The sequence below is a fragment of the Camellia sinensis genome, chromosome 12 (genome assembly GCF_055761805.1).
Source record: "Camellia sinensis isolate YWXY chromosome 12, ASM5576180v1, whole genome shotgun sequence".
Lineage (NCBI taxonomy): Eukaryota > Viridiplantae > Streptophyta > Magnoliopsida > Ericales > Theaceae > Camellia > Camellia sinensis.
The window spans coordinates 157,049,412-157,058,801 of NC_138972.1; the positions used below are offsets into that span (position 1 = coordinate 157,049,412).

Genomic DNA, 9,390 nt, shown 5'->3' on the forward strand with positions numbered 1-9,390 from the left:
AAAGAAATTTGTGAGTAAATTAGATAAATTTGTGAGCAAATCAAAAAAAAATTTAAAGCATAGAGAAAATTTGAAAAAATAGAGAAACTAAACAAATTAGATAAATTTCAAAACACATATAATTTTATCTAAGATTTCTTTATGTTTTTATATTTCTCTAGATTAAAATTTATCTGAAAAAATGTTGAGAGAGTCCAACAACTATAAAAATATTGTATATTTTTTATCTTATAAAATTTTAATACCAAAATCTTTAAACAAAATTTTTCATTTTTAAAAGTTATTTATTAATTAATGAAAAATTGTATGACTTCAAAAATCTTGCCAAATGTATTTTATGGGTGCCGTATTCTCGAGTTTCAAATAATTCATCCTTATATAGTGGGTTTTTTTTAGTTGTAGGATATTATTAGAGAAAGTTTTTTTTGTGTTTGCGAAGATAGTTAAGTTTTTTTGTAATTGAATGTAATGTTTGTGAGAGAAAAAATAAAATAATTATGAGATTTAATGTGATGTTTTATTTAAATTTATTTTTTTAATTTGAAACCAATTTATCTTCTAGTTAAAAAAAAAAAAAAAAACTCAAAAAATTTGTTCCCACACACCGCTTAATTAGTTGTCTAAAATTGTAAATAGAAGCTCCCATCCCAAGTATTCATCGTAAAGTATGAGAATAGTGGTCGGCGGCCCGATGTTGTCGTTGTTGTTGCGTAGGAAGAGGAGTTCACTGCCATGGCTATGGAGAGCAACAACAACAACAACAAGTACAATCAGATCATTCTCTACTACGGACAACAATGGCGGCGATGAGTTTGTTCAGAGCTCCAAGGTCAAAATCTTCGATCGCCATCTCAAAAGCAAACAAGTTTAGTCCTCCCTAACTCTCAAATTTTCCATTTTTTCCCCCTTTCATTTCTGTTGGCTTTCAATTTCACAAACAACATAACTAGGCCAACTGTTCAAATGTGACCCTTGTATTATCCAAAATTACAAAACAAAACAGAACAGAGTTTGTGGGTAAAATGTTAAAAGTTTTTATATCAGAATCAGATAGATTTCACATTCTTCTGCGTAACAATTGCCTTTCTTCATTTGCAGCGTGACAGAGCAGCATGGTTGATGCGTCCAAAGGATTCTCTTGTTGATGCTGTGGCTGACAATCTACTGGATCGCTTAGAGGTACTCCCTCTGTCCCAAAATAATGGCCCAAAATAATGGCCGGGTTTGGGAATCCAACCATTTTTTTTTTTTTTTTGTTGGTAGTACAATTATTGTATTTTAAAAAAATTAATTTTTTAAAATTACTTTTTTGGGAAATTTTAATATCGTAATTGTATTTTTTATGTTATTAATGAATTTAAAAGAAGGATAAAATAAAAAATTTATATTATTTTTATACTTAATTTTTGAAGGGGACTAATATTCTAGGACAATAAGACAATAAAAAATAGAATAAGACGGAGAGAGTATTTATTGTGTTTGGTTTGAGTTTTCTGGATTAAGTTTTTTGAAAATTGATTTTTTTGATTTTTGTGTTTTTTTGTTTTTAGTGAATATTTTTTAAATTTTAAACATTTTTTTTTATTTTTTTAGATGCACCTTACTTAGATGTATCTAAAAAGTAAAAAATTTGTGAAAAAATATTTTAAAAAATTAATAAATACATAAAAATACAAAAAAATGTACTGAATTCTTGTATTTTTGGTATTTAGTGAATTTTTAAAAGATTTTTTTAATAATTTTTTTACTTTTTAGGTGTATTTATGTTAGGTGTGTCTAAAAAGTAAAAAAATTGCTTAAAATATTAAAAAAATTCAGTAAAAACAAAAAAACACGGAAAATAAGAAAGTAGAATTTTCTGAAAAGTGTTTTGGAAAACTGGAAACCAAGCAAGGTGATTAAGTTTTTTTTCTTACTCAAGATATTGTCAATCTTTTAAATAAGCTTCCTTTGGAATTCAACTTATGTATATGATTCTGAAAACTAAACAACTGTTGGTTTTAAAGAATCCTAGATTCGTCTCGTCAAAAAAGAAAAGGAATCTTAGGTTCTTGCAGTGCCTTACAAATTTCCTGCCATATGGGAGCATGGATTGGGATACTTGAGGTGTATTCTCTTGTGTTTTGAGGCTTTTTTGGGCTTGAAGATGATGAACCTTGGAAAATTGATTTTGATTCCAGTTGGTGAAGTACATAATAGTGATGGTCTTGCCTCCATTTTGGGTTATAGAGTGGAAACTTTGCCTATTACATACTTGGGGCTTCCTTTGGGATCGACTCTTAGGTTGTATTTGGATCTTGGTTTTGTGGATGGAAAAGTGAATAAAGTAGAAATTATTTATTTTATTTTTTTTTTCACTTTTCTCTCTTTTTGTCCTTCTCCTTTATTTCCCTCTACAAATTCAAGATCTAAACACAACATTAAGGTCAAGCATGCGTGGGATTCGATTATAGAGAGATTTCAGAAGTGGTTAGCTTGGTGGAAGAGAAAACAGTATTAATGGGGTTAGGTTTAATTTCTTAAGAGTATTTCCCAGCTGGCCCACCTATTTTATGTCTCTGTTCACCATTATTGGCTCAGTGGTTAAGAGGCAGGAAAAGTAGCAAAGAGATTTCATTTGGTAGATTGGGATACAGTTTGTACCTCTATGTGAGAGTTAGGGCTGGGGATTTGACAGACTTAGTTTTTTCAATCAAGCTCTTTTGAGGAAGTGGTTATGAAGGTATGCGTGTGAGCCAGATAGATTTTGGAGGAGGATGGCAAAGGCAAAATATGGGTACATGTGGCTGATTGGATGTGTTTGGAGGTTTCATTGTCTTATGATGTCGGCCTTTGGAAGGGTATCAGAAGGGATGGATATGACTTCTAGTCTCATACGAGGTTTGTGTTGGGAAATGGATCAAAGGTTTAGTTTTGGCAGCATCTTTGGTGTGGAGAGGAATGAGTATATTCGTGAATGGGTAAGAGTAGTACTAATAGAAGATAAATTGAGAGACAATAGATTGAGATGGTTTGGTCATATACAACGGAGATCAACAGAGGCAGTAATAAAGAGATGTGATACAATGATGGTAGATGGAATTGTTAAGGGAAGGAGTAGATTTAGATTGACATGGGTTAGTATAGTAAATAGAGATATGAATCTCCTTAATTTGACTAACCAAATGGCCGTTGATAGAGTTGAGTGGAGAAGAGAGATTCATGTAGCCGACCTCATTTGATGGGACTTAAGGCTTAGCTTGGTTTGGTTTGGTTTGGTTTATGTTCTTAACCTACGATGACTCATATTATGCAGAAATTTGTTGATCAAAAATATTATACGGAAATTCTCTTAACAATCTTTTATTGAAATTCCCACACTAACTTATGATAATTACCTTATATGAAATTTGAGAGATATAGGCTGTATAAGGCATTTCAGGAGAGCTTTACTGGTCAAAAGGTTGTTAACATGTTTAGGTTCAATATGATTAAATAAATCCCAAAGAACATATTTTAGAGAATTCCGTGGTGTCACATTACTCGTCTTATACAAGAGGTGCTTAAATGTTAGAACCTATTTTGGAACTCTGGTATGAGAGGTTTTCCATGCCTTGAAAAGCAATTACCTATTTGAATTCTCTTTTTTGGAATTTCAGCCAACAATTTTTTTATTTTATATGGGAGTTTGAGATGTTTTGCTTTTTCTTTTTTTCAACCTCTCCCCACCCCCTAACGGGCGCTCTTCCCTACTCCTACACTTTTTTATGTTTTTTCACGACTTCTGATGTGCTTGTAGCATCTAAATCAACTTTTCATACAAGTAAAATGCACCTCCTCATAGAAAACTCTTCTGCCCATTTTGAGGTATTATATCTGGAATTAAGCATGCATACTTCTTAATGAATGCTGACAATAACTTTTATGGTTTCAATTTCTTATACACGATGGTTATAAGAAAAATTTCACTGTGAAAGTCCCTAGAGTATCTTCTGTTGCATCTTTTGTGCTAAATTTATATGTGTTATGTTTTTGTAGGATTGCAAAAAGACATTTCCCACTGCACTATGTTTGGGTGGTTCCTTGGAAGCTATTAGGCGTTTGTTATGCGGGCGCGGTGAGAGTTCAATTTAATTTCTGTGAGTATTGAACATGTCCATTTTGTGGATGTATTTGCCATGTACACATGAATACTGTATGAAAAATCATCCTTAAATAATGGGGGTCTTGCCTCATCCATGAGAAACTAGACAAAGATAACCAAGACAGAATTAGTTTTTACATCCCTGTATGAAAAGCAATAATTTCTGTATGAAAATCATCCTTAAATATACTCGTTCTTTAGTCCTAAACTGTATGTTCATCTGACCAAATTAGTTTTTACGTCTGGCATTTGGAAAAACTATTCCTTCATGCATGGAAATTTGGCCTAAGCACAATTAATGGAAACATGGTTTACTGCCATTGATTGGACAAAAGAGCTTGCATCTAAGCTTGGGAATTCTTGCAAAATATACTGACTTAAAACAGTCTCTTATGTCAGGTGCCATCGAAAAGCTAATTATGATGGATACATCATATGATATGGTGAAATTGTGTAAGGATGCTGAGGAAGATGCTTCCAACAAAAACATTGAAACATCATTTGTGGTCGGTGATGAAGAGTTTTTGCCTGTAAAAGAAAGGTATGCATGGACAGCAGTCTGTGTGAATTTTAATATCATGGGCTAAGATGATATATAGAGGGAATATATATTCTCCCCGTGATGGTTTGTACTTGTGGAATTGAAGTTCTGTAGATCTGGTGATTAGTTGCTTGGGACTCCATTGGACAAATGATTTGCCTGGAGCCATGATACAGGTGTGTGCTTCTTATCTTACCAAAAACAAAACAAAACAAGAAAGTATTTGAACTACTAAAACTAAGCTACCAATATTTTACCTGTTCTTGTTGCATTTATAGTTCTCTCTCTCTCTCTCTCTCGGAGCAGATTGAATTAGAAACAGGTATTCTTTACTGGGCACTTGACACTGACATCATGTGTGTTTTATTTTTGACAGAGTAGACTTGCATTGAAGCCTGATGGCCTATTTTTGGCAGCTATTCTTGGTGGAGAAACGTTAAAGTTGTTTATTCTATTTTTTTTTTTTTTTTTAAATCTAAAACTAATGCATATTTTGATACACAAAATGTCTAATTGTTTTCCATTTTCCTTGAATTGTGACCAGGGAGCTGAGAATAGCATGCACCGTAGCACAAATGGAGCGTGAAGGGGGCATCAGTCCACGGTTATCACCCTTGGCACAAGTATGTATTTTGCTGCACACTTCCCCTCCTTTTTGCATGTGCGCACATAATTGTTTTTCTGTGCTCACGTGGATTTAATTTCCATGGTTTATTTTATGAGGGACAAAAATCTTCAGAATTTCCAATGTTAGAACTAAAGAAGTTACATAATCATGATAAGCCACAAAATGTCTATAGTTTCAATCATCTTAAACTTTCTAGTAAACTTTTACATACTTGTTTGGTTTTCAATTTCTATAGTTTCAATCATCCTTTTATCTTTCATTGAACTGAAGTTTCTGGTTCTTTTATTTAGGTGCGGGATGCGGGCAATCTTTTGACTAGAGCAGGCTTCAATCTTCCAGGTGTTGATGTTGATGAATACACTGTTAAATATCCAAGTGGTGAGCTTTTTTGTCCTGTAGTTTGATGAATACAGTGGTAGAACAAACAAGCAAAAGTTGCATTTTAATTAGATGATGTTGGGCCTGTTTGTTGCAGCTTCTTGCAAGATGAAAGCTGATAATATAAGCTAAAAGCTCCTCTCCCTCAGCTTCCTAATAATAAGTTTTTTTAGCTTATTTAAGATATTTTTGCCCCATAAGCTGTAAGTAGAAGCTATACCAAACACTCTAGCACAAACTCTCAAAATATAAAAGCTAAGCAACCCTATAAGTTGCACAGGACAGAGCCGTTATCCATGTGATCATTTTGAATAGATAATCTAAAAAGCATGGATGTGGACATGGGATATAGTCGTAATGCGATATAGACACGCCAACATGGAAATCAAATAACAAAAGTTCATTTCATTTCCATCAAACAGACAAAATGTTTCTATTTCTATCAAAGCATAACGAAACACACCAAAACTCATCGAAAGACAACAAAGCAAATTGAAACGGTGCATTGTTTCTATACAAATCAGGATCCTCAAACAAAATTGTGTATGTTTTCCTCTTTTTGTCACTAAAAATAAAAAGATTTGAGAACAAAGAAAACATATAAAATTTGATTGAGAATATGAGAATGTAGAATTGAGAAAAGGAGAGATAAAGAGAGAGAAAGGGTACATGATTGAGCCATTTAATCTCTTTCACTGTTATCACAGGTACCTTTTTGTTTCTTCTTCTTCCTTTTTTTTTCCTGGTCAACATTACTTTTTAAAAGTAATCATTTTCTTACTTCTCTTACAATGCCCCCTCAACCCAACCCTTTATTCTTAATCATTTTCCTGGTCCACATTATTCTTAATCTTATTAAAATATTAATTTAATATTGTTTGCAAAAAGAGGTCCCTACCTCTCGGCATAAAATCCTCCTGTAAAAATGTATCCCCAAATGTTTCTAATATAAATAATGAATGTAGTATAGAATACTGTTTTTTTTTGTTTGTTGTGTAAACTCTCTTTCCCTCTATGGATCTTGTGGAAATAAAATAGTCTCATCTCAAATTCACCCTTTCATTTTTTGTTTTTTGATGTAGCTCTTGAGCTGATAGAGCATCTACGTGCAATGGGTGAAACCAATGCTCTTTTACAAAGGAACCATGTAAGCTCTACTGGAAGATTATGTACTTTTTTATTGAAAAAGAAAAAAAACAAATGGATTCTCTCAGGGCAGAGATTATGTACTTTTTTATTGAAAAAAAAGAAGGATTCTCTCCTATATTAATAATTAAGATCGGGGCATGTTATAAAAATGTTGAATTGATATTTTTTTTTTCCTTCTTCCGAACAATGTCAGATGTTGAAGAGAGAAACAGCGCTAGCAACTGCATCTGTTTACGAGTCAATGTTTGCTGCAGAAGATGGCACCATCCCTGCTACATTCCAGGTGACACACAGTAAAGCACTTCTTAGAGAACAATAGTTTTTTTTTTTTAATCAATTGTATATTGTTAATTATTTTCATTTTATATCACCGATGAAACACAAGACAAGAATATTACAAAAATAAATGTAATATGTGAGGCCATGCAGGACCTCTATTGTTTTTCTTTTAATAAATAATAAATTAATGTTATAACATGCCATTTATTACCTTTACATACAATTTCTTGTGTACATGCTAAATGAAAACTAATAATTTTTTCTGTGCTTGTATGGCCCTAAGATGTCACGGAACTGCTACTCTATATCTATTGTTTCTTATTCTTTGTATATATAAGGTAGCATTGTACTAGAATAATCAAATTGTTTTGCTCTTGCGTTCGGAGAATATTCATTGACCAGCTTGATGACACATTGGCACTGATATTGTCTTGCTTATAACAATCTAGTAGGTGGGGTTTCAGGGATAACCCATTGAATGAAACTGGGGACTATTATCTTGGCTACATAAGACAAAATGATTGATCACGATCTAAATGTCCTTTTCCTTTTCCCTTGTATTGCTGATTTTTAGCCGTTAAGTGTAAACAGCCATTTACAAGTTGTTGAAATACTGGCTTCCATTGGTATTCTGAGTCAGAATCTAGACCATGCCTTTTGATTATATGCCTGACACATTTGCTAGAGTTCCTTCATTGAGAAGTTTGTATTAACAAATCTTTTTATATCTAATCCAATGAGTTTTTCATTCTAATGAAAAAGCTGAAAAACCTTGAATTTGTATGGCTTTGTTTTCCTGTGTTCTTGGCAACCAAGTGGAGTACCAATTTCGGTTCTTTTTCTGCTTTTAGACTACTTATTCTATGTAATCTTATTCTTGATTAGAACACTAATCACAAGATAGTGAGAGAATTATTAAATTTTTTTTTGGGTTTTTTTTTAAAGTTCTGAAAAAGTGTGTTAATTTTCTTGTGCAACCCTGGATTTGTAGGTTATCTATATGACAGGGTGGAAGGAACACCATTCGCAGCAGAAGGCTAAAAGTAGGGGATCTGCAACAATATCATTTAAGGACATCAAGAAGCAATTTAGTGATGGTGGTAGTAGCGGCTGACTGTCTCTCTCTCCCTCATTTTGTTTCATCAGTGTCCCATTTTTTCTTTTACTTGTCAATGCATCTGTTTACACAAATGTTTCATCCTCGTCGAAGTGAATGAAATTGGAAAAAAGGAAAGCCTTGAGAACTTAGTGACGGACTGGTCAACAATAATTCCAAATGAAAACTTATGTCCTACGCATTCTAGTTGTTGATAAATTAGTGTATTTGGATCTAAGATTTGAAGAGAGATTTGCGAATGAAAAATAGAAGCAGAGGAAAATGTGTAAAAATTTAACTTCTACTTCATGCAATTTTTCCGACCTATTTCATTAATCTGCAAAATTCTCCTGAATTTCTTCATCTAAACACAATCTCAGGGAATTGCAAATTTCGTGTCAAATGGTTGCAAATATGAAAACATTGTGGAGATGTTCTTGTGATTTGCCATGGCATTTGGAAACAAATTGGATGCCTCCCAACTAGGTTGGAGTTATGAAGCCCTCCCCAACTTGATGCTTCAGTTTGTTTGAACCCTGGTTTTTCCCACCGTCCATTCTGTTGGAAATTACTTAATTTGCTATCTTCTTTATGACTATGGCTAATGGACATCTTTTTCATTGTACTTTCTCCATCACTCTTTCAGGGTGCGTTTGAATCATAAATTTGAGTAGAAATTTAGAAAAAAGAGAAGGCCTAATGATTCGCATTGTGGTTTCTATACCATTTTTCAAGGTCTTTAATGTATATTCTCTATTTGAATTCTTAACAAAATTCCTTTTCAGCTCTTTGTCCTAGCCATAATATTAACATCACATCACATCTTTTTTTTTTTTTTTCTCTTCCTCTTCATGATTCAAATGAATATGTAACTTTTGACACAGCGGAATGATAAAATAAATAGTAGATCATCCAATCAATGAAAAAATGACATGCATAGAATACGCTACAGATTTATATACATAAGACAATATATTTAAAATTGTGGAAAAAGAAAAGATAAAATAGATTATGAAAAAAGAGTAAGAAGGAAGAATGGAAAGAGGAGACAGAAGTGAACAAAAAATAAGAAAGGACAAAGAGGAGAGAGTGAGATACAAGTTATTATTTGTTTATTTTTTACTTTTAAATATGCACATTTTTTTGGCCTTCAAATCGTAGTGAGCAAAATTGAACCACTTGGGGTTCAATTTCAC

The 9,390-nt window shown here is 32.8% G+C and overlaps 1 protein-coding gene across 3 annotated transcripts; it reads left to right on the forward strand.

The window, feature by feature from the left end:
• The first annotated feature begins 598 nt into the window (after positions 1–598).
• LOC114299331 (S-adenosyl-L-methionine-dependent methyltransferases superfamily protein) lies at positions 599–8,487 on the forward strand. 3 transcript variants are annotated; one of them, XR_014345728.1, is made up of 11 exons: positions 599–865; positions 1,099–1,179; positions 4,018–4,096; positions 4,523–4,664; positions 4,771–4,840; positions 5,041–5,105; positions 5,209–5,287; positions 5,583–5,670; positions 5,768–6,817; positions 7,013–7,102; positions 8,090–8,487. XR_014345728.1 is itself a non-coding variant. In XM_082897740.1 (11 exons), exons 1-11 carry the CDS (start codon positions 668–670, stop codon positions 8,210–8,212), a joined length of 1,080 nt encoding a protein of 359 aa, XP_082753866.1. In that variant the 5' UTR covers positions 599–667; the 3' UTR covers positions 8,213–8,487. The 3 variants fall into 3 exon arrangements, 2 of the variants coding, with proteins under 2 accessions (XP_082753866.1, XP_082753867.1); XM_082897740.1 differs by having other exon boundaries at positions 6,753–6,817; XM_082897741.1 differs by having other exon boundaries at positions 599–829; positions 6,753–6,817.
• Positions 8,488–9,390: the final 903 nt, after the last annotated feature.

What these genes read in the sequence shown, in the direction of transcription:
- LOC114299331 (XM_082897740.1), top strand. Translation starts at nt 668, where the DNA reads ATGAGAATAGTGGTCGGCGGCCCGATGTTGTCGTTGTTGTTGCGTAGG. An exon ending in CTCTTTTACAAAGGAACCAT is followed by an intron (nt 6,818 to 7,012) that starts GTAAGCTCTACT and finishes GAACAATGTCAG; the next exon opens with ATGTTGAAGAGAGAAACAGC. An exon ending in CCATCCCTGCTACATTCCAG is followed by an intron (nt 7,103 to 8,089) that starts GTGACACACAGT and finishes CTGGATTTGTAG; the next exon opens with GTTATCTATATGACAGGGTG.